The sequence below is a fragment of the Dendrobates tinctorius genome, unplaced genomic scaffold, assembly GCF_039654945.1.
Source record: "Dendrobates tinctorius isolate UK_male_01 unplaced genomic scaffold, ASM3965494v1 ptg000199l, whole genome shotgun sequence".
In the NCBI taxonomy this organism is placed as follows: Eukaryota; Metazoa; Chordata; class Amphibia; order Anura; family Dendrobatidae; genus Dendrobates; species Dendrobates tinctorius.
Window position 1 is genome coordinate 12,752,321 of NW_027361866.1, and position 25,383 is coordinate 12,777,703.

At 41.9% G+C, this 25,383-nt stretch overlaps 1 protein-coding gene across 2 annotated transcripts in view; it reads left to right on the top strand.

Annotated features, from left to right (window-relative positions):
• Nucleotides 1-21,641, top strand: part of UBE2F (ubiquitin conjugating enzyme E2 F (putative)) — a 291,784-nt gene extending 270,143 nt beyond the window's left edge. For both annotated transcript variants that reach the window (XM_073553244.1, XM_073553243.1), the window contains exon 10: nt 20,577-21,641. In XM_073553244.1, the coding sequence (XP_073409345.1) occupies nt 20,577-20,627 (51 nt within the window). In that variant the 3' untranslated portion in view covers nt 20,628-21,641. The remainder of the gene's footprint in view (nt 1-20,576) is intronic.
• The last annotated feature ends 3,742 nt before the right edge of the window (nt 21,642-25,383 follow it).

Genomic DNA, 25,383 nt, shown 5'->3' on the forward strand with positions numbered 1-25,383 from the left:
AACCAGAGATCTCCTTGAGACCTCTATGGTTGTTGATGCGGGATTGCTATGAGGGCCACACGTTTGGTATCGTCGCATTCAGTATTGCCTGATCCTGATCTAGCAATAAAAAAAGGATTAACCCGATCACGAAACAGGTTAGTGAGAAAAAAATCGAAACGCCAGAATTGCTGTTTTTTGGTCATTGCGACATTGCATTAAAATGCAATAATGGGCAATCAAAAGAACATATATGTACAAAAGTGGTATCATTAAAAACGTCAGCTCGGCACGCAAAAAATAAGCCCTCACCCAACCCGAGATCACAAAAAATGAAGACGCTACAGGTCTCGTAAAATGGCGCCATTTTTTTTTTTACAAACTTTGGAATTTTTTTCACCACTTAGTTAAAAAAAAAAAACATGTTTGATGTCTATGAACTCGTAATGACCTGGAGAATCATAATAGAAGGTCAGTTTTAGCATTTAGTGAACCTAGCAAAAAAAGCCAAACAAAAAGTAAGTGTGGGATTGCACTTTTTTTGCAATCTCACCGCACTTGTAATATTTTTCCCTTTTCGAGTACACGCAATGCTAAAACCAATGGATGTCGTTCAAAAGTACAGCTCGTCCCGCAAAAAATAAGTCCTCTCATGGCTATATTGACGGAAAAATAAAAAAGTTATGGCTCTGGAAAGAAGGGGAGCGAAAAACGAAAAAGCAAAACTGAAGAAAAAAAAAAAAAGCTCCAGGGGTTAAAGATCAATATTAAATAACGTGCAGAACGAAAATAGCATATAGAAAGTGTTGACGCTTTCTTCACCAATATGTTTGATCCCTTTTTGGCCAACATGCAAGACTTTCTAGCCATTGATCAGTGAAGTGACTACAAGATTAGGCTGTGTTGTCTTTTTACTGTATTGCTTGTACAGACCATTTCCACTATATACCGACAGCATATAGTATGGGAACTGTGCATACAGGTGGAATGGTGTCATTAAATAAATGCCATCGCGCATATGTTGTTTATCAAATGCATGTGTGTATATTCACCTCTCTGGCCTTAATTTCACTTGACCTTTTATTGAAAAGCGCCTGAAAAAGTCATGCCCTAAAGCAGCAAATTCCATTTTCAGCACCATGCAGTGTGACTGTATTATTCTCCTTGTATGTTTGTCTTAGAAAATTGGTTCACATCCACTACTAGATACCCCAATGGATTCTCCGTTTTGTCCCCATGTGTGTATCATTGATGGAAGGATTGTGGTCAGGAGAAGAAACTGTGACAAATTGTCCAATATAATTCTGGTGGTGCATGAATGATATTTATATGGTTTTCTGCAGCAAATTTTGTCTTTGTTCTCTGTGTTCTGTGCTTTTCTGATGTGTAAGCAGCAGAAGCAAACACCGGTTCAGAAAGTAAGGGCACGGAATGTGAACTTGCTCTGATGGCAATTTACATGCCAGAAAGTCAAAAGGGAACTATTAGCTAAATAGGGAGTACGTAGCCTTGAGTCCCTCTTGGGGTTCCACGACAGTCCGTAAAAATAGGGCACTTTTTTTTTTTTTTTTTTACTGTCATAAGAAGAAAAAATTGAGTTCTTTGAGATTGAAGAAACTTTTATACAGATTATTTTGACTGAGAAAAACTGGAGGAGAAATAGAGTCCAAATCCATTTCAAGCAATATACATTTTATTAGTAATAAAAAGGCACATAACAGAGAAACAGGATAGTGAAAAAATAGTAGACTGGGTGATAAAGTAAATTACCCGGAGCCAAAAAGAAAAACAAGTCAGCAGCCTGATGGTAAGTATTGAGTACCTCAAAAACATTATTTTGACTGTAGTTATCATCATCTTGAAGTGAATGCAGCTAATGTCTTCATATCAGTATTATTGGCTGTAGACGTTTGTCACTTATAATCATAATAAAGTAATGTGCATCTTAGTTCTGATATCACTGTTGCAGCTAGTAAGCAGAGCCCAGAGCAGTATTGGAAAGGCAGCGCTAAACTTGAAAAGTAATGTTTTATGTTTGTGTTTTTTTTAACCCAGTGCTGGCTATTAGAGTTTAGAAATCTGCAAGCGAAAAACCCTATGTGCACATGTTGCAGATTTTGATGCGGATTCGCAGCGTTTTTTTCCGCGCGGATTTGCATCAAATTTGCAGTGTAGTGTACAGGCAATGTTATTCTATGGTAATTGAAAAATTGCTGTGCACATGCTGCGGAAAAATCCGCGCAGACTTGCAGCGGTTTTTTTTTCCACAGCATGTCAATTCTTTTTGCGGATCCACAGCAGCGTTTTCCAGTCTGGCACATGAAAAAAACCTTTCTCAGAAGCAGAACACACACAGATTTAATACAACCTTACAAATCCACACACCAAAAACGCATTAGAATCCGCAGGAAATCCGCATCAATTCAAGCAAGCAAGCGTTTTCCGCTGCGGTTTCTGCCAAGAGATGCGGATTTTGTGCAGAAAATTCCGCACACTAATCTGCAACGTGTGCACATACCCTTAGGGTACCGTTACACTTAGCGACGCACCAGCAATCCCGTTAACGATACGACCTGGTAAGGATCGCTGGTGCGTCGCTAAATGGTCGCTAGTAATCTGTCAGTCAGATTTACCAACGATCCAGCGATCCGTATAACGACCTTAGCGGTCGTTAGGACCTTGTCACACAGCAGCGATTCTGACGACTCCCGCCTGCGTCCATGATTTCTGAGTCGCTAACTAGGTCGCTCTTCGGTGTCAAACACAGTGATGCATGCTGGCCAGCGTGACACCAGCGATCAAAAAATGGCCTAGGACATTCGAGCACGATCAGCGACAGCCTGGTCGCTGCTAAGTGTTACACGTAACGAGGTCGCTGTTGCGTCACAAAATCGGTGACGCTTCAGCGATCTCGCTATGTGAGACGGGGCCTTTAAAGGGAATCTGTCACCCCATTTTAGCCCTATAAGCTGCGGCCAAAGCCATCAGGGGCTTATGTACATCATTTTGTAATGCTGTAGATAATACCCCGATGAAACCTGAAAGATAAAAAAAAACACGTTAGATTATACTCACCGGGGGGCGGGGTGGTGGGTGTTGCGGCCCGGTCCGGCGCCTCCTTATCTGCCCTGTTGAAGGCAGAGTAAAGTACTGCAGTGCTCAGGCGCCGGGAAAGGTCAGAGAGGTCCCACACCTGCGCACTGCAGTACTTTACTCTGCCCTCAACAGGGAGAAGCAAGGAGGAGGACTTCCATCGTATGAAGATGGGACAGGGACGGCGACACCCATCGGACTGGACCGAACGCCATGGTGAGTATTTTATCTAACTCTTTTTTTCTTATCTTTCAGGTTACATTGGGGGCTTATCAACAGCATTACAGAATGCTGTAGATAAGCCCATGATGGCGGTGGCCGCAGCTTATAGGCCAACAATGGGGTGACAGATTCCCTTTAAAGGGAATCTGTCTCCACATTTGACCTGTCTGAACTATTAATATGGAATTATAGGTTATAGACTGCGACTGCTGAAAATAGTCCTACCTGTATGCCTCATAACAATTTGGTGTTGCTGAGAAATCATCTTTTATCACTTTATGGAAGTGACCTCTTCCAGGCTCTGGGGTGGATGGTGCCTGGAAGATAACTCTGCCGTCAGAGCTTGTTTTAAACAGAAGGTGGAGTTACCAATGTGATGTGTGATGGCCGCTCTCTGCTCTCCTGATCTCACTACAGAGCTGTGTGTGATTATACCTGACACATCTGTAGGTTCCTTTCAGCTTCCAGCTCACAAGCAGACAGGGTTCCAATATTGTTGCAATACAGCAGAACTTAGAAGAAAAACATGTGTTTTCAAAAAGACAAATGTAATTTCTCTGTCCTGAGTTGGTTACTTGTCTCACTGGTAACTCCCTTTCATGTATAATAAGCTCTGGGAGCAGAGTTATCTTCTAGGCACCATCTGCATCGGAGCCTGGAAGAGATACTTTATATACAGTGATAAAAGATGATTTCTGTGCAACAAGGCATCTTATATGAGACACACAGGTAGGACTTTTTTTCAGCACTCTATAGCTTGTATGCCCATATTAATAGTTTACATAGGTCAAATGTGGTGACAGATTCCTTTTAAATTTTTATTTAAGCTGTATTGTATTACTTGTATTCATTTTCTCTTCTCAGAAATCTTCTCTCCATACATCAATAGATCTAAAAGCTATGAGGCAGTGAGGGGAATCCTATAAGGGGGGGGGGGGGGGCGTTGTGTCCCCCACATTGTACATAGAAACATACTGAACACGCTCGAGAGCATTGTGATTACAGCCACAGCTGTGGTTACAACACAAATGAAAAGTGAGTGTGGACAGAGTCAAGCTATTTGACCTAATCAGATTTAGAAAAACCTGACAAGGGTCTTTTATTTTTGGAGGGATCTGTAGGAAGGTAGTGGGATGGATTTCTCCCTCGGTCTTGATAGTGGCCCATATCCACAATTCTCATTTACCCTTTCAGGTTAGGGTTGGGTGTGTCAGTGTTGGTTTGCAAGCAGCAGAGGAGGAGGGTTTGTACAGTTTTGCTCAAAAATTTACATACCCCGGCAAAATTTTTGCTTTCTTGGCCTTTTTTCAAAGAATATGAATGATGGCACCAAAACTTTTTCTCCACTCATGGTACCGTGTATTGCCCCCTCTAACATCAATGACAGCTTGAAGTCTTTTTGGTTGTTGTGGATGAGGTTCTTTATTTTCTCAGATGGTAAAGCTGCCCGCTCTTCTTGGCAAAAAACCTCCAGTTTCTGTAAATTCCTGGGCTGTTTAGCATTAACTGCGCACTTGAGATCTCCCCAGAGTGGCTCAATGATATTGAGGTCAGGAGGCTGAGATGGCCACTCCAGAACCTTCACTTTGTTCTTCTGTAGGCAATGACAGGTCGACTTGGCCTTGTGCTTTGGATCGTTGTCATGTTGGAACGTCCAAGTACGTCCCATGCGCAGCTTCCGGGCTGATGATTGCAAATTTGCCTCCAGTATTTGCTGCTAATATGTTGTATTCATCTTTCCTTTATCTTTGATCAAGTTTCCTGTGTCTTTCTAGCTCATACGTCCCCAAAACATCAGTGATTCACCTCTGTGCTTTACAGTAGGAATGGTGTTCCTTTCATCATAGGCCTTATTGCCCTCTCTGCATATGTAACATTTATGGTTGTGGCCAAAAAGTTCAAATTTGGTCTAATCACTCCAAATTGCCTTGTTCCAGAAGTTTTGAGGCTTGTCTCTGTGCTGTTTTGTGCATTGTCGGCGAGATACTTTGTGGCATTTGCACAGTAATGGCTTTCTTCTGGCGACTCGACCATGCAGCCCATTTTTCTTCAAGTGCCTCCTTATTGTGCATCTTGAAACAGCAACACCGCTAGTTTTCAGAGAGTCCAGTATTTCAGCTGATGTTATTTGTCGGTTTTTCTTTGCATCCCGGACAATTTTCCTGGCAGTTGTGGACAAAATTGTTCTTGGTCTATCTGACCGTGGTTTTGTTTTTACAGAGCCCCTGATTTTCTGTTTGTTAATCACAGTTTGAACGCTGCTGACTGGCATTATCAATTCCTTGGATATCTTTTTGTATCCCTTTCCTGTTTCATACAGTTTAACTACCTTTTCCTGTGGTTTCCTGTGGATCCCTTGACAGTTCTTTTGCTTTCCCCATGATTCACAATCCAGGAACATCAGTGGCTGGATTAAAGATGCAAGAGTCTGTGTGGATCCCAGAAACTCACTCAGCTTTTATGCACACACACTGATTACAAGAAAACAGGTCACAGGTGAGGATGTTACCTTTTTTAGCCATTCAAACCCATTTGTGTGCACTTCTGTGCATGTTATCAGGCCAAAATCACCAGGGTATGTGAACTTTTCATCAGGGTCATTTGGATGTTTTGGGTTGTCACTATGATTTAAAAAGAGAAAACAGTAGTTTGACAATAAATGGCTTCACCCAACCACTAACCATGAGTGGAGAAAAAGTTTTGGTGTCATCAGTCATATTCTCTGAAAAAAGGCCAAGAAAGCAAAAATTCCGCCGGGGTATGTAAACTTTTGAGCACAACAGTCTATGCCTGTCTCTGTGACACTGAACACAGACCAGAGCCAGAGAGAGCAAAGCCTTTACTGCACCCACGAGTTCTACGGAGGGGCAGTCGTTAACAGACTGATACGGAAGTTTCGGCTGCGAACCGAATGATAAGGCTTGGATTTGTTTTGTAAGTTGGCAAATAAAGACGTTTAAGTTGAACTTTCTTGGGTCACTGCACCATGACCGCATGAACGTGAAAGCCACTGCCTTACAAACCATACATTAAATGGTAAATGCTGCACACCCCTGACTATGACATCCTCATGAACTTGTTGAACTTTTATACTCTAGCATTAGTTTGAAGTTGGTTTAGCGCTGCCAGTTGTTTGTTATATTGTTATGCAATTTATGTCTGTTTTTAAAAAAAGAAAGCTTGCTTTTTAGCAAGCCAATGACCTCTCAGTGACGGCGCACAGTATTTTCAGTATTTTAGTGGGGAAAATATATCTGGTGAGATACCCTCAGATGAGCTCACTGATGCAGAAGACAAAATTAATGGCTGCGGGTTGACTATATGGCCCATAACCATTGTATTGTTTTTATTAGCTTTTTTCTGTTACGCCAAATCCACGAAGCCTGAATCTCATGTTACCTTCTGTACGCAAGATGTCCTGTGATTTATTGCATTTGGTAATAAAAAGTAGATTAACAGGTCACTGACTTGCTCTTTTGGTGTCATTAAAAAGTCCTTGTGATGTATTATCTCCTCTGCACATATGATGTAAATTATAATTATAGACCTATAACATTTACAGATATAGCAGGAAGAATGACCTGTCTCTGGCCATTATTTTCTTTTTCCTATTACATTAACTACTCCGCCATGCGCTTCATTCTGGACATATTGTACACATTTTACTAGGATAATAACAATTTTAACAGTTGTTCGTTGATATTCATGAATGACAAATTGTAAAAGTGAAATCTGTTTTTGAGATCTGCACAAGTTATGTTCTTCAGATGCTTTAAATCATACACAATATGGCAGCACTTCTTATTGACACTCTACAGGCGACCTCCTCGCTGTCCCCATTGAGTCTCACAATCTGAATTCCCTACCAGTATGTCTTTGGACTCTTAAGGTACTGTCACACTTAGCGATGTACCAGCGATCCCGACCAGCGATATGACGCGGTCAGGATCGCTGGTACATCGCTAAGTGGTCGCTAGTGAGCTGCCACACAGGCAGATCTCACCAGCGACATCGCTGGGGTTGGGGGTCGCTACTTACCTGTCACACCAGGCGATCCTGCGTCCTCCCGCCCGGCTCCACGCGTCGCTCGTCATCACAGCAGGAAGCTGACGACGAGAAACAGTCCAGCCTGTTCTCGCGCGATCAGCGATAACCAGCGGGGGAGCCGGTCGTAGGTCTAGCAATATCGCTATAATGTCACAAGTTATAGCGATATTGCTAGCGATATCTCTTAGTGTGACAGTACCTTTAGGAAGAGTCCCCTTTTTTTTTTAAATTGTTTCTTTTTTTATTTAAGCTCCACTCTGTAAACTCAAATCTACAAATTCTCATAACTGCTGCCCTCCATCAGATGAAGAATAAAAGAAAGTCACTTTCTATGGCTAGGTTCACATTGCGTTAGGACAATCCGTTTAACAGATCAGTTTGGAAGCAGCACTAACGCAATGTAACGGACATGTTAGCGCACCCATAGACTTTCATTAATGTATCGGATCCTAACGCATGTCAAAATCGGCATGCGTTTGCAATGGTCCTTTAGTTTGTGACGCACCTTCAAACGCGGACTACCACGTTTTCAGGTCTGGTACGGTGAACGCATTGTGAATGGAAGCGTTCGTTCTGCCATAGAACTCAATTGCAAACGCAGGCAGAGGCATAAGACCTAACGCAGCCGCATGCGTTAACACGATGGCAAAAATACACCACAAAAAGACAATTTGGGGCTAATTTTTAGCGCATCCGTTTGACGGATCTGTTAAACAGATTGCCCTAACCCAATGTGTACCATTGCATTTCTTTTATGTGGATAAATCACTATTTTGCTTTTCCTGTGCTACTAAGTGAATTTCTAGAACCTCGTCCTCCTCCATCAGCAGGCAGCGCATGGTCTAGCGCTCGCCTAGAGCAGGGGAATGATAATGAGGAGAAAGAGCAAAATGAATCAGAATTAGACTCTGCGTCTTTTAAGCTTTATACTGATTACTGTGGTTTAGGGGAATTTTTGTCTGTGATCGTCTTTTGAAATAGGCATTAATATAATTTAGTGCTAAGAGATCACAATGTGGCCAGAGTATCCAAAAACCGCAGCTCAGGTAACCACAGAGGTTTTTCAATTGATTGTTTAACAATCACTTGGTTTTGCCGAAGAATAAGGGTGTGTGCACACGCTGCGGATTCTGCTGTGGATTGATCCGCACGGATTTAGTAAAATCCGCAGGTAAATCCGCAGATCAAAAGACCTGCGGTTTATCTGCGGATTAGCCTGCGGTTTTGCCCTGCAGTATATCACCTCTACAATGAAGGAGATGGTAAACCGCAGTGGTTTCCATTTCCCATAGGATATTATGGTACTGTACTCCGCAGCAGAATCCGCAGCGTGTGCACACACCCTTAAGGTTTTACCTGCTAAACACTGCAGCCGATTCTAATTGCCTTGTGTCTTTGCAGGGAAAAGCAACTGTTCTCCTGCAAAATCAAGCAATTATGTAGAAAGCAATTAACCCCTTAAAGAGGACCATTCAAAAGTGTCCATTTTTTGCTTTTATTTTAGTCTCGCTGTATTCAGTATTTCAGAGCCATAATTTTTTTTTTTATCCAATTTTTTTTTTGGGGGGGTCATTGGAACCATTTTTGAGGTACGTACAAACTAATATTTATTAAAGGGAACCTGTCACCAGGTTTTTCCAGTATAAACGAAGGCCATCATCTTAACCCGTCTGGCCAAACTATGCCTGCTCAGGAGCGAGATTGGGGGGCCCTGGATGGATGTCATATTATGCATCATTCATATGAAAAGGGGCCAGCAATTACAGGGATAGAGGAGACGCTAAGGAATACCAGCAGTGCCCATCGGACTGGGATTTTTATTATTTAATATGCTTTGCTTATATAGCGCTATCGTATTCCGCAGCGCTTTACATACATGATCATCACTATCCCCAATGGGGCTCACAATCTAAATTCCCTATCAGTATGTCTTTGGAATGTGGGAGGAAACCGGAGGAAACCCACGCAAACACAGGGAGAACATACAAACTCTTTGCAGATGTTGTCCTTGGTGGGATTTGAACCCAGGACAACAGCGCTGCAAGGCTGCAGTGCTAACCACTGAGCCACTGTGCTGCCCCTGTGCTGTATAGGGGATTATAAAAATTATTTTTGGGACTCTTTGTGGGAAGAATTAGAATGATGCACTGCATTTCTGCTCCAGTTTTTTTTATATTTTACAATGCACCGTATTTTCCGGCGTATAAGACTACTTTTTAACCCCTGAAAATCTGCTTAAAAGTCGGGGGTCGTCTTATACGCCGGGTGTCGTCTTATATGACGAGTGCATATGGGGAGAGTGGTTCCGATGAACAAGGGAGGGTGTAAATGGTGTTATCATCCCCCTTTTACCTTATTGGTGGCAGCGGTGCGGCGGCTCCTCCTTCAGCAGTGTGGCGGCTCTGTGCTGGGGGGCAGCTGCGGAGGCTCTCTGTCCAGCGTCGGGGCTCCTCCGGAATTTCCCCAAAGCCCGGAGGCCCAGGCAGCTCCCTTGCTGCGATGTGGTGGCCTTCGGGAAATTGGCCGCCGGAGCCCACGCATGCACAGATTCAGATCTCGGGAGACGAGATCTGAATCTGAGCATACACGGGCTCTGGCGGCCATTTTCAGGGAGGCCACCACATCGCAGCAATGGAGCTCCCTGGGCCTCCGGGCTTTTGGGAAATGCTGGAGGAGCCCCGACGCTGGACAGAGAGCCTCCGCAGCCGCCCCCCAGCACAGCGCCCCCACGCTGAACAAAGAGGAGCCGCCGTTCCCCAGCACAGAGCCGCCACAGTGCAAATGGAGTAGCCGCCGATCCCCAGCACAGAAACTCGCAGACAGCACCGCTGCCACCAATGAGGTAAAAGGGGGATGATAACTCCACGTACACCCTCCCTTTGTCATCGGGACCACTCCCCCGCACCCGGCATATAAGATGACACATGGCATATAAGAAGACCCCCGACTCTTAAGAAAATTTTTTATTTTAGCTGGAAAAGTTGGGGGGTCGTCTTATACGCCGGAAAATACGGTACCCTTTCCATTTGCAGCACAAATAGCGTTCACTTTATTCTATGGGTCCTTTCTGTACAGTGTTTTCCTGTGACTGTAGTGTTTTTGGGATATTTGAAAACTTTGTACATATCAGGTCTAATGAACGCCAAATTAAAGGTTTTCTGCTTCAGTTTTTTTCATCTTATGAATTTAATACTACATCATACATAATGAGATTCACCCATGAACTACTGCCATGAATGAAGAAAATAATGCACCATCAACAAATGCAAGTGACATAAACAGACTTTCATAAGGTGCTGGCTGTCACAGTAGAGGCTAATTATGTCCGTTTTCATAATTGGGGTCACTAAACTCCTTCAGAGCTGGGAGATTTCCATTAAGACTCCGGGTTTAAAGTGTGACACAGAATTGCAGTACAACGGCAGTATCAAAGCGAACAAAGAAAATACATTTATTAAATACCGGTACCCGTTGTTTTCTCAGATTTTCTTGGTTACTGTAAATTAAATGTAAATCGCATAGTGTCTTTAAATAAAAGAAGAAAAATTGTAGAAAAATACAAGGACTGTGGATCCATAATGTAGAAATATGTAGATCTTTGGCTTTCATGGAGAATTTATGAAAGCCTACTTGCCATGTCTTGGTGACCTCTGTCAAGTGAGTAATCAATGAGTTACCTCAACACCGGACCTCCAAGGAGAGTCGATCACCCCACAGTCACATCAGCATGGCCGCTATGACGTATTGCATGTGAACAGATCATTTCCATGTGGTCACTGACAATGTACTGAGAACTGATGGGTAGATACTCATATGTGGCCTTCTACTAATTAATTCCTCCCCTGCCATTTGGCTGACGTGCTGATCGCCAAAGAAACAAAAAAAAAAAAGGGGTGAGAGAAAGACATTGACCCACATTACATACATTGATCCTAAGACCCCCTTGATGGTTTATTAGTCCTCTATATGCATATACTAATGCAATGTTATCTGCCCCCGCACCATGGCACACTAATGAATGTAGCACTTAACCTCACTTTTCACTCTCTGTAATACTTTGTACTTTTATACTTTTATTTTTTCGCAAACTAATGACGAGCTCAAAGACATTTTGTATGATTAGTACTCAGTAGTGATGAGCGAGTATACTCGTTGCTCGGGTTTCCTCCGAGTATTTTGGCATGCTCGGAGATTTAGTTTTCGTCACCTTATCTGCATGATTTGCGACTTGTATTCAGGCTGTCTAGCAGTCGCAAATCATGCAGCTGAGACCACGAAAACTAAATCTCTGAGCACGCCAAAATACCTGGCGGACACCCGAGCATGCTCGGTGAGACCTGAGCAACGAGTATACTCGCTCATCACTAGTACTCGGGTATTATGAGATGTAGGCTGCATTTCAGGTAGGAATCCAGGAAGACATTATTTTGACCTCCTTAAAATAAATTGGGATTATGGGTCTGGTTTCCCCAGTTGCTTTTTCCAAAAATTGCAGCAAATAGACACTGCCAACAGTCTTTAAGTTACTGAATTTTTAGGAATATAGTCATACCACCAACTGCACTATACCTGAGTTTGGAAATATATGTTTTATAACTTAATTTTACAAAATGATCTTTTATTGCCCTGGTTTTTCCTGCTCTAGAACTTTGATCAGAGATACCACCTGCTGTGATGTTTTGCACTCTGCTATACATCTAACCTTGTACAGTGTTTAGTATTAAAGTGCTTTCTTTTTTTTTTCTTTTCCTTTTTAATCTTGGATGCATGTTCTACTTTTCTTTTCTCAAGATCCATCATTTTATGTGTAATACCCACCTACAGTTGTGGCCAAAAGTATTGACACCCCTGCAATTCTGACAGGTAATACTCAGTTTCTTCCTAAAAATGATTGCAATCACAAATTCTTTGGTATTATCTTTAATCCATGTCAACTTGCTGCAAGTGTGATTTAGTTATTGCCAACACCTGTTAGGTGCCACAGGTAAGTTACAGGTGCTGTTAATTACACAAATTAGAGAAGCATCACATGTTTTTTCGAACAGTGCCAATACTTTTGTCCACCCTCTTTTTTATGTTTGGTGTGGAATTATATCCAATTTGGCTTTAGGACAATTCTTTTTGTGTTTTTTTTCATTTAAGACAAATGAAGATAATACTAAAGAATTTGTGTTTGCAATCATTTTCAGGAAGAAACTGAGTATTATCTGACAGAATTGCAGGGGTGTCAATACTTTTGGCTACAACTGTACATTGGGAACATTGGCTGTTAACACTTCAGAAGCAATATCTTCTTCCTACTCTTAAACGTATATGCGCCAATTTAAGGGAAAACACTTAATAACCAGTCTTATCACTATCTTTAGATTCTGTATTGGTTCTGCTAAAATCGATGGACAAAACTGAGCCGTGGGGGAGAAAAAAAAAAGCACTTGTTATAATTGCATTCTTGGCTTGCTGAAACATACTTTTTCATTTATAGAATAAAAAAAACATACAGTAAATAAAAAGTATCATATAGCAGTGACAAATTGATTATGATTTACAGAATAAAAATCCCCCCTCCCCCCCCCCCCCCCAAGTAATCAGCCAAGGTACAAGAGAGGTCATCAAGAAGCCCAATGTGCCTTGCAGATTTTGAATACCATTACTTATTGAAAAAGGAGGAATTATTTAAAAATGTTTTAGGTGTACTAATTATCTTAACTACAGTAGTTAATTAGTACAAACCCATAGGAAACACTGGGCTGTAGCTATCTCTGAAGCTATAATCTTCTTGCCACTACTAAAAGATTTTATGATCCTCCACCCTTGTCCTTCCACTTTCAGAAAGCATCCAATATTGTAGTTTGTACTGTGACAATAATGCCCGACGCTAGTTGTCTGACCACTTCCACCACCAGCATTCCTCTACTACTCTGTTTTTTGTATGATGAGTCAGGAAGTCGCAGCATATTCTCCTTTGTCAGCTGTTCTCTATCATTTCTCCCTGTGAAGGTTGTGTTTTATACCTGCAAAGCAAATGGTATCAGTCAGGGCTGGACTGGCTCAACAGAGAACCGGCCCTGACTACTTCTTCAGGAGAGTTCATAGTGCAAACCTTGCCACTGATATGGGGCTCTTGAGTGGGGAAGAAAGGTGGGTCTTCAGAATCAAATCCTCTGTTGGGCCCAATGTTCTTCAGTCTGACACTGGTATCAGTCCATTATTGTGATACCAGGTGCTCTGGAGGCAACTCTGAGTAATGGTGGCAGGGTTATCGAGTGAGACCGTTCCCCGTTGAGTGCTGCAGAGCTTAGCTACATGTCATCTTTTTTTTTTCTTTTTTTTAAACACTGATCATTAACTCAGTAATGTATGCGTTTCCTTGCTCCTTCTCTATTGTCCTGTAGGTCAGTACAGCCAGACAATAAAACAAAGTAGACTGATTCTCCTTTTAAGGGACTCTTATCAGCACAGACTGACTGTTCAAGTACAGGTGTTCTGTGCTTCACGGCGAGGCCAATCATTCACATACACCTTCCCACCTGCTCGGTTTCCATCTATCTCCGCCCTTCTATGACTTTATGAAGACAGAGCTGTCAATCAATGAAGAGGGGGGTAGAGATAGAGGGAAAACAAGCAGGTGAGGAGGTGGATTTAAATGATTGGACCCGCCATGAAACACAGAGCAGCGGGATTTAGTTTGAACAGTCATTCTGTGCTGACAGTCCCTTTTTCCCTTTTTAAAGCCTTGTGGAAATGTAAAGGCAAAGCATATTGTGCTGCAGGAATGTTTTATTTTTTTAACTTGGTGTAAAAGTCGCTGTTCTCCTGAATCTGGCTTTATTTTTTATTCCTTCAAATATGGTTTAGCTTCCCTTTATCTAAATCTAGTATTTTTAGCCAAGTGGGCATGGGTCCTAAAGACTCCCATGGAGACGAGATGAAGGCCACACCCACTTGATTAACGAGACGACGTTTATACTGGGAAGGAGGGTCTATACATCCGGAATAAAGACGACCAGATGGACAACAGTAAAAAGCAGCAAGTAAAAAAAAAAAACACATATTTTATAGCAAGTGACATGTCTTCTAAAAAAAAAATGTCGGACATTAAATTAATTAATTACGATTAATGAATACTGCACAAGGAAGAAGTCTGTTAGAAATGTGATAATCAGAAGGCAGATGGCTTTGTTAGTAGAAGGCTTTTTCTTTATACTATTCCTGTTCCGCCTCATTAGGACGGTTTGTTCTAGATATCCTGTGCCGTCAGTTTTAAAAGTACTTCTTTGCCTTTTTACCAAACTTTTCACTATTACACCCCAGGATGGGAGCTACTACAGAAATCCATTTACTTAAAGAAGGCACATGTATTTAGTGGTGGTTGGCATCATCTATAGGTAAAATAAAAACAACGGACAGTGATCACTTTTTTCCTTTTAGGCCTATTAGTCTCCTGGCGAGAGCGTGCGAAGGCAAAATCGTCTTGAGCCGTCAGGCTTTGCCGCTGAGTGCCGTCATCAGTTGTGTGCATACAGCCGCTCATGCTACCGGCCTTTCATTCCAGATGAAAAGAAGCAGTAAATGATGTGTCACTAGGACTTCGAGGACTTTTACCTCTTTGTTCCTTTAGTCAATGGGAACATAAAGGCTTTTAAAGAGCATTTTCAATACAACGCAGCAGAGCTTGGGTAGAAAATTGATACTTCACTGCCAGATGTATTGCCTATTTAGTGTAATCTTCTGATCAGGCAGTGACACAACTTCATTATATCGCAAAGTAATGGTTCCTGCAACACATACTAGTAATGTATCTGATAGCGTGCAGTTTACAAGTCCTGCATCCTGAGGTTTAGTCATTTGAAGACTTGCAAAATATGACCTTGAAAATATGTTGACTGCTGACTAATGGTGTAGTTTTGTCAGAACTTCTATAATAGTTATTTGTCAAGATGTCTTTTGTTGTTTGTTTTACATTTAAAGGAAATCCGTCAGCAGATTTTGTTGTGTAATTTTGGAGCAGCATGATGTAGCAGCTGAGAGCCTGATTCCAGCGATGTGTCACTTACTGGACTATGTGTTTGTGTTTCAATGAAATCCAGTGTTTTATCAGGTGATTCCACTGCTTTGTGTAAATACCCTACCCCCACCCCCCCAATTTTCAGCTTTCTATCATGATCAATGTACATCGCTGCCAATCGGTGGTGTTGGCGAAGTTATACACCAGTCCGTGTTCAGAGAGCTGATAGATTTGCAGCAGAGAAAACTGAGATTGTATCAAAATAACAGCAAGCAGACCAGCAAAGGTCAAATCCCTGGAATCAGGGTGTCAGCCCCAACATCATGCTGCTCTCATACTACATAACAAAAACCTGAGGCCAGGTTCTATTTATATATCCTGTCTTTTACAGGTATTATAGAAAATCATGATCTTTCTCTTGCAACCCTCATTCTCCACAATAAAGTAAATCTGCCGCCACCAGCTTTCACAATGCAAACCTCGTACATTGTTAAATAGATTTCTCAACCAGACCTCACACTGTATCCTTATTGTAAGTCCATAACGACCTGTGTTGTACATTTCCAACACCGGTCATGTGCAGAATATATGGAGCGGGCTCAGTAGCTGAATCTGCTTTATACCGAGGAGATGCCAGCTGTTACCCTGCCGATATCTTCCTGCGAATGGAACTAGTGCCCATTGCCACTGTTGAACCATTTTGAGGGAATCTGTCAGTACAATTTCAACCCCCCCAGCCCCAAAAATATTTATATGCACATACAGCTCTTTCAAAGACAGGTGCAGCAATACATTTTACATGGCTGATCTGTTTCCCTGTTACTGAGAAACCAGCGTTTGAATTAATATTCCAATGTGGCTGTAGATCTGAAGCCTCTGTCACTCCAGCTCTATTCCCTGCCACTTGCCACCTCCTTTCCTCCCCCACCCTTCCTCCTTGGATGTTTTTTTTCTCATCTTTCAGTATATTATATGGTAACGTGAATGGCATCAATAAAAACTCATCTCACATTAAATAAAAACAGTCATACAGCTATAGCAATGGAAAAATAAAATATGCCCTCGAAAGAAGGGGAGGAAAAAACGAAGAAGCAGAAACAAGGTGAAAGGTTCATGAAAGATTTTAACATGCATGTCTGATGGTGTAATGCTTTTAAACAGGGCTTATTTTTTGCACAATGAGCTGACATTTTATTGATAGAATTTTTCTATAAATATAATGCTTTGGCTAATTATATATTTTTTTTTTTAGGGAGGTGGGGTTGCCGAAAAAAGTTACTCTAGCATTTTGATTCATTTTTATGTGGCATTTAACAATTTGGTTAATAACATATTTTGACCGTACCCTTCCAAAAGCCTCGATACCAAATTTTTTCAATAATTTTTAATGGAGAAAAAAAGAAGGGTGATTTGAACTTTAATTTTTTTTTTTTTCTTAAATTATTTTTTAGCCTTTCTAAGAGACTTCAACCTTCCATTGTTTACTCTCTCTTATACCGTAGTATTGCAGTATCTAGTGGAAAATTCAGTCTCTAATGGAGCTCAGCCTGTGACTGAGGGTCACAGGAATGCCATGATGACAGCGATGGGGTTCTTCGGCAGACCCCCACCTGTCATTGTAACGCATCAGTCCACCGCAGTTGCGTTGCTGGGGACCGATGGCACCAGAGGTTGACAGCGGCATTTAAATGGTTAACAGCTGCGGTTGTTAGAGACACATACCATCTTTATAACTTTATAATATATGGCGACAGAACCGTTTAAAAACATGACAATAATTCGATACATAATGACTGATTTAAGATAGCGTGCCCTACATTTGTGGGATAATGTAGGGGAAAATTCTTGGACTTTCACTTGAATAAATAGACTGTTTTGCAACCATGTGGGACTGAGCAATAAGGGCATGTGCACACAGTGCGGATTCAGCTGTGGATTTTTCCGCGTGGATTTGCAAGTAAATCCACAGGTAAAATGACCTGCGTTTTACCTGCGGATTTGCCTGCGGTTTTCCCCTGCATTTTGACATCTGTACAATGGAACAGGTGTCAGACCGCTGCGGAATCCGCACAAAGAATTGACATGCTGCGGATTTAAAAAAAAAAATCCATTGGTTAACATTGTACTGTACCTTGCTTGCGTATCTGCAGCAGATCCGCAGGGGCAAATCCGCTGTGGATCCGCAGCAAAATCCGCACCGTGTGCACATGCCCTTAGGACCAATCACACACAAAAAGTGTGGTTGGCAGATTAACGCCTTCGCATCCTTGCGATTTTTCAGTTTTTGCGCTTTGGTTTTTTGCTCGCCTTTTTCCCAGAGCTGTAACTTTTGTAATTTTTTCATCAATATTGACGTGTGAGGGCATGTTTTTGTGGGACGAGTTGTTCTTTGGAACTACACCATTGAATTTACAATATAGTGTACTGAAAAAGGGAAAAAAAATTAAGTGTGGTGAAATTGCAAACAAAAAGTGCAATTCCTCAATAGTTTTTTAGGGTTTTTTTTTAATCATGTTCACTAAATGCTCAGTCTGACCTAGTAATATGATTCCACATGTCATTACTCATTACGAGTTTGCAGATACCAAATATGTATAGGTTCTTTATTTTAAGGCTAAGTGCACACGTACCGGAACGCTCGCGGAAATTACCGCGAGAATTCCGGAATTCCTTTCCGTGGGAAAATCGCATTTTAAATTCCCGCGATTTTCCCGCGGAAAAACTAGCATTTTGCAAGCGTAATTAGCTTGCAAAATGCTAGCGTTTTCCAAGCGATCTGTAGCATCGCTTGGAGAACTGATTGACAGGTTGGTCACACTCGTCAAACATAGTGTTTGACGAGTGTGACCAACTTTTTACTACTGAGGCCGCCTATGCAGCATCAGTAGTAAAAGATAGAATGTAAAAAAAAAATAAAAAATGGTGTTATTCTTACCTTCCGGCGTCCTGCGCAGCCGTTCCCAGTAATCCTTTGCGAAAATGCCCGCGATGACGTCCGTTCTCGCGGGATCGCGATGTCTCGCGGTCATTCGCGATGATGTCGCACGAATGACCGCGAGACTTCGCGATCCCGCGAGAACGGACGTCATCGCGGGCATTTTCGCAAAGGATTACTGGGAACGGGAGCATGGAGAGAAGCGGGAAGGCTGCGCGGGACGCCGGAAGGTAAGAATAACAATATTTTTTATTTTAAATTCTATTTTTTACAGGGATATGGTACCCAAAGCCGGGAGGACAGTCTCCTCTCCTCCGGACCGTGGGTACCATCCGCAAATGTTCTGCTTACTTTCCGCATGGTGTGCACAGCCACATGCGGGAAGTAAGCGGAACAATGCATTCCTATGGGTGCGGGATCGCTGCGATTCCGCAAATTAATGAGCATGCTGCGGTTTTTACCGCGAAGCGATTCCGCTGCGGTAAAAACCGCAGCATTAGCACAGCATTGCGGAATCCCCTAGGAATGCATGGGATGCTTATTTTTCGCGTTTTCGTGGCAAAATCGCACGGTTAAAACCGCCGCGGAAACGCGAAAAAAACGCCATGTGTGAACTCGGCCTAAGTGGTGCAAAAAAAATCCAAAATTTGTAAGAAAAAAAATTCTTAGCATTTTCCAAGACGCATATCTCCATTTTTCATAATCTGGGGCTGGGTGATGGCTGATTTTTTTTTTTTTTTTTTTTTTTTGCATTCCGGGCTTACTTTTTTATTGATACCATTTGGGGGTAGATTTGATTACCTGTTATTGCATTTTATTTCAATGTTGCGGCTGCCAAAAGAAAACGTAATTCTGGTGTTTAAATTTTTTTTCTCGTTACGCCGTTTACCAATCTGACTGACTTACTCCATATTTTGATAGATGCAACACATGCCGAATGGCAGGCGTTCATAGAAAGTTCATAATAACCGACGCTGGAGTCTTCGGCAGACAGCTCATGGAGACCCTGTGATCACTTGAAAGGGGAACCGATGGGCTGGACTTGTGGCGCGCGTCCGCCCGGCGCATGTTAAATTCTCTGACATTGATTGACGTTGGTATTTAACTAGTTTACAGACGCGGATCAATCTCAGATCCACCTGCTGCTATTAGTCGCATTGAAGCTGATCAGATCAGCTGTCATGTGTGGGAAAAGATGCGGGCTTCGACACTGAGATATGGACATGACCTGTACATCAAAGGTCGTGAAGGCTTAAGGAGTTTCTTGACATATTAAACTGGTATGTGAACCGTTTTAAAACTTCTAGTCAAATATGTCAAGAAACTCTCTGTAATCTGTCATCCAGAGTGGTTTGATCTTCTTGCTCAGGCTTCTGTTGCAGGTTATTTACACAGAAATTCCCCCAAGTCCCACTTGGTTGCAAACGGCACCTATTTACTCAAGTGCAAGTCCAAGTATTATCCCACAAAGGCAAGGGGCACACTTTCCTGAGTCCTCTTCGTCCCTGGGTGAACATCCTGATGCTGGCCAGCATTATTGTTGCACACACATCATCTTGACCCTAACTAGCATCAAGATGTCATGTGCACCAGTGTTTACAGGAATGATCCTATTCGACTCCAGAAAAGCATTCGTAAGTGAGGAGGAGTGAGTAATTTATAAGGACTTTATCTGAAGGGTATGTTTCCACGAAGCGCATTGCCTACGCTTTGGACGGAGCTGAAAGCCCGCCCCGCCCCCTTCTGTCGCGCGGTGATTCTGGATGTGTTCATTGAACACATGCAGTATCACCGCATCGCATGCATACACCGGGTTATTTACCTTGCGGAGACCGTGCGTCTCCGCAAGGTAAACAGACATGCTGCGTTCTAAAGACGCGCCGCATGTCCGGTTTTGTGGGTGTGTCACCCGTGTATTGGGACGCATAGTGGAGACGGGATTTCATAGAATCCGTTCTGCTATGCTGTAACATCTGGATGCTGCGGATTGAATGCTACGGCTGTACGAAGCATTCAATCCGCAGCAAATCCGGATGTAATACCGCCTGTGGAAACTCACCCTTAGTTTGGTCGTTCATCACAAATTACCATGCATCTTATTATAATGACCTTGACAAGATCTGCATGTTTTTTTGTTTTTGCTTTTTATGGAGCACTAATAGTTGTCACTGACATTTCAACTATAATTATTTTCGAACTTTCTTTCATGAGCACAATTTTGTCTGTTCCTGAAGAACCCAAAACCTAGTTCTGTGTCTGTTTTATTATACATGTTTCTCTTTTGTTTCTTTATAGGAAGAATATCGTAGTAAAGTGGAAGATTACATCAAGCGCTACGCCAGATGATGCCAACTTTGAATTTTTGATTGCCTTGTTGAGAGAAGAGGCCTCCTTCTGTAGGGTCTCCAGAGCCATATGGGGGAGGAATCTGGAAACCGTTTGACGGGTTTTATGCCCTCTCCCTGCCAGACTGATACAAAAGTTTACCTCCAGTCCCTACGATTTAATGCCATCTCAGCATCCAACCAGCAGGAGCCTCAAAACTACTTCTCCCACTTCTATAACTTTTGATGTGTGAATTTTTTTTTCTTTTTTTTTTCTTTTGGAGTGGGTCAGTTGTTTTATTTTCTATATTTCAGAGTATCTCTAACAATATATGCAATGATGTATGGAATCTTACCAGAGATGTGTTGCTTTAAACGATTATTAGGCACTCACTGAACAGAAAATGTGATTGGTAATCCTAAGTTAACCATGTGGTTTTTTTTGAGACTTGAAATGTAATATGGGCGATGACCACATTTGTAGACCTCACATGGGCCTATATCTGACATGTTTTCTCCAAAACCTTTTTGAGTCTGATGGTTAACTTTGTGACTATATCCTAAGTTATGAATCGTTAATCTTAATATGCTGTACTACAAAAAAACAAAAAAAAAAAATGTGTAAACTCGGTAAGTATACTTGTAGTTCTTGTCTAGCAGATGTAAGGTTTACATCAGTTAATGGAGTATAAAACCACATGTAATGAGGCTGGAGCTAAAACACCAAATCCATGTCACAGGCCTCACTAGTAGGTAGGCTTTCGTGGCATCACCCTAAAATAATGTTGTTTTTAAGCAATGTTTTTATCTGTGTGCTAGCAGCAATCTGGAATGCAGCAATATGCAGGTTCTCTGGCAATGAAAGGGTTACTAGTGCACAGGGATTCACAGAACATTGGTGATAAATACTTTTTACTGTGATAATGCAACTTTAAATTATTATCTTGTTTAAAGGAGCTTGAAAACTCTGTATCCACACCCTGAAGATGTATAAAGGGTTATATAAATACACGGATATGCACTTTCTTTGCTCTTACTTTGCTGTGTTGTCTTTTTTTGTTATGTCTTTATTTATAGAAAAATCACATATTTGTGTAACCTTGACCTCGTTTTTCACAATACTTAATGCCGTTGCAAATTTTGTAAGGTGTTTTAGAGGCTAACTTTAGGGGAAGGGTATTTTGTATTAAGCCACTACCAAAGAAAATTTAGAGTAAAATTTGCCAATTTTTTTATCACTATTAGGCAAAGATAACAGCATGATCCTTATAGAAAAAACTTCTTTCTGCGCCTGCATATGGAGCTATGCTACTTTTTGTTCTTGAAAGTGGAAAGATCACTATCACACGGGCACAGGGTCTCATGCTGCTCAATCGATTCAGTTTTCTGCAACAAAGACGACACAAGTTAGTTTATGAAAACCACTTAAAGTATTTGAGGCAGGATTAAAAAGGGGGAATAAAAGCAAAGAAAGCTACTAGAGTCAGAGGTCTAAGGATGATCTTAAAGGACTAATTCGGTGCTGTTCATAGTGACTCACGTCTGCACATCAGCGAAGACCTATCCACAATCCATTGCACAATACCTTCTGATAACTACACAAATACCTGCTGATCATATACAGTGGGGAAAAAAAGTATTTAGTCAGTCAGCAATAGTGCAAGTTCCACCACTTAAAAAGATGAGAGGCGTCTGTAATTTACATCATAGGTAGACCTCAACTATGGGAGACAAACTGAGAAAAAAAAATCCAGAAAATCACATTGTCTGTTTTTTTTTCATTTTATTTGCATATTATGGTGGAAAATAAGTATTTGGTCAGAAACAAGCAATCAAGATTTCTGGCTCTCACAGACCTGTAACTTCTTCTTTAAGAGTCTCCTCTTTCCTCCACTCATTACCTGTAGTAATGGCACCTGTTTAAACTTGTTATCAGTATAAAAAGACACCTGTGCACACCCTCAAACAGTCTGACTCCAAACTCCACTATGGTGAAGACCAAAGAGCTGTCAAAGGACACCAGAAACAAAATTGTAGCCCTGCACCAGGCTGGGAAGACTGAATCTGCAATAGCCAACCAGCTTGGAGTGAAGAAATCAACTGTGGGAGCAATAATTAGAAAATGGAAGACATACAAGACCACTGATAATCTCCCTCGATCTGGTGCTCCACGCAAAATCCCACCCCGTGGGGTCAGAATGATCACAAGAACGGTGAGCAAAAATCCCAGAACCACGCGGGGGGACCTAGTGCATGAACTGCAGAGAGCTGGGACCAATGTAACAAGGCCTACCATAAGTAACACACTACGCCACCATGGACTCAGATCCTGCAGTGCCAGACGTGTCCCACTGCTTGAGCCTGTACATGTCCGGGCCCGTCTGAAGTTTGCTAGAGAGCATTTGGATGATCCAGAGGAGTTTTGGGAGAATGTCCTATGGTCTGATGAAACCAAACTGGAACTGTTTGGTAGAAACACAACTTGTCGTGTTTGGAGGAAAAAGAATACTGAGTTGCATCCATCAAACACCATACCTACTGTAAAGGATGGTGGTGGAAACATCATGCTTTGGGGCTGTTTCTCTGCAAAGGGGCCAGGACGACTGATCCGGGTACATGAAAGAATGAATGGGGCCATGTATCGTGAGATTTTGAGTGCAAACCTCCTTCCATCAGCAAGGGCATTGAAGATGAAACATGGCTGGGTCTTTCAACATGACAATGATCCAAAGCACACCGCCAGGGCAACGAAGGAGTGGCTTCGTAAGAAGCATTTCAAGGTCCTGGAGTGGCCTAGCCAGTCTCCAGATCTCAACCCTATAGAAAACCTTTGGAGGGAGTTGAAAGTCCGTGTTGCCAAGCGAAAAGCCAAAAACATCACTGCTCTAGAGGAGATCTGCATGGAGGAATGGGCCAACATACCAACAACAGTGTGTGGCAACCTTGTGAAGACTTACAGAAAACGTTTGACCTCTGTCATTGCCAACAAAGGATATATCACAAAGTATTGAGATGAAATTTTGTTTCTGACCAAATACTTATTTTCCACCATAATATGCAAATAAAATGAAAAAAAAACAGACAATGTGATTTTCTGGATTTTTTTTTCTCAGTTTGTCTCCCATAGTTGAGGTCTACCTATGATGTAAATTACAGACGCCTCTCATCTTTTTAAGTGGTGGAACTTGCACTATTGCTGACTGACTAAATACTTTTTTTCCCCACTGTACAGGTTTGTCAGCAGTTATACGGGTTCTTAACGTCATTGGCACTTTGGAAGTGAGCGGCTTTCAACAGCACCAAATAACTAACTTTAATATTCTATATAAGCCAACGACAGTGTCCAAGATATGAGTAGTCACATATTCAATAAAAAAAAATGTATATACAGTTAGGTCCATATGTATTTGGACAGAGACAACATTTTTCTAATTTTGGTTCTAGACATTACCACAATGAATTTTAAGCAAAACAATTCAGATGCAGTTGAAGTTCAGACTTTCAGCTTTCATTTGAGGGTATCCACATTAAAATTGGATGAAGGGTTTAGGAGCTTCAGCTCCTTAACATGTGCCACCCTGTTTTTAAAGGCACCAAAAGTAATTGGACAATTGACTCCAAGGCTATTTCATGGACAGGTGTGGGCAATGCCTTCGTTATGTCATTCTCAATTAAGTAGATTAAAGGCCTGGAGTTGATTTGAGGTGTGGTGCTTGCATTTGGAAGGTTTTGCTGTGAAGGAAACATTCGGTCAAAGGAGCTCTCCATGCAGGTGAAACAATCCATCCTTAAGCTGCAAAAACAGAAAAAACCCATCCGAGAAATTGCTACAACATTAGGAGTGGCAAAATCTACAGTTTGGTACATCCTGAGAAAGAAAGCACTGGTGAACTCATCAATGCAAAAAGACCTGGGCGCCCACGGAAGACAACAGTGGTGGATGATCGCAGAATAATCTCCATGGTGAAGAGAAACCCCTTCACAATAGCCAACCAAGTGAACAACACTCCCCAGGAGGTAGGCGTATCAATATCCAAATCTACCATAAAGAGAAGACTGCATGAAAATAAATACAGAGGGTTCACTGCACGGTGCAAGCTACTCATAAGCATCAAGAATCAAAAGGCTAGACTGGACTTTGCTAAAAAAAAAAAAAAAAAAAAAAAAATCTAAAAAAGCCAGCACAGTTCTGGAAGAACATTCTTTGGACAGATGAAAAAAAGATCAACCTCTACCAGAATGATGGAAAGAGAAAAGGATGGCGAAGGCGTGGTACAGCTCATGATCCAAAGCATACCACATCTGTAAAACACGGCAGAGGCAGTGTGATGGCTTGGGCATGCGTGGCTGCCAGTGGCACTGGGTCACTAGTGCTTATTGATGATGTAACACAGGACAGAAGCAGCCGAATGAATTCTGAGGTATTCAGAGCCATACTGTGTGCTCAGATCCAGCCAAATGCAGCCAAACTGATTGGTCGTCATTTCATACTACAGATGGACAATGACCCAAAACATAAAGCCAAAGCAACCCAGGAGTTTATTAAAGCAAAGAAGTGGAATATTCTTGAATGGCCAAGTCAGTCACCTGATCTCAACCCAATTGAGCATGCATTTCACTTGTTAAAGACTAAACTTCAGACAGGCCAACAAACAAACAACTGAAAACCACCGCAGTGAAGGCCTGGCAGAGCATCAAAAAGGAGGAAACACAGCATCTGGTGATGTCCATGAGTTCAAGACTTCAGGCAGTCATTGCCAACAAAGGGTTTTCAACCA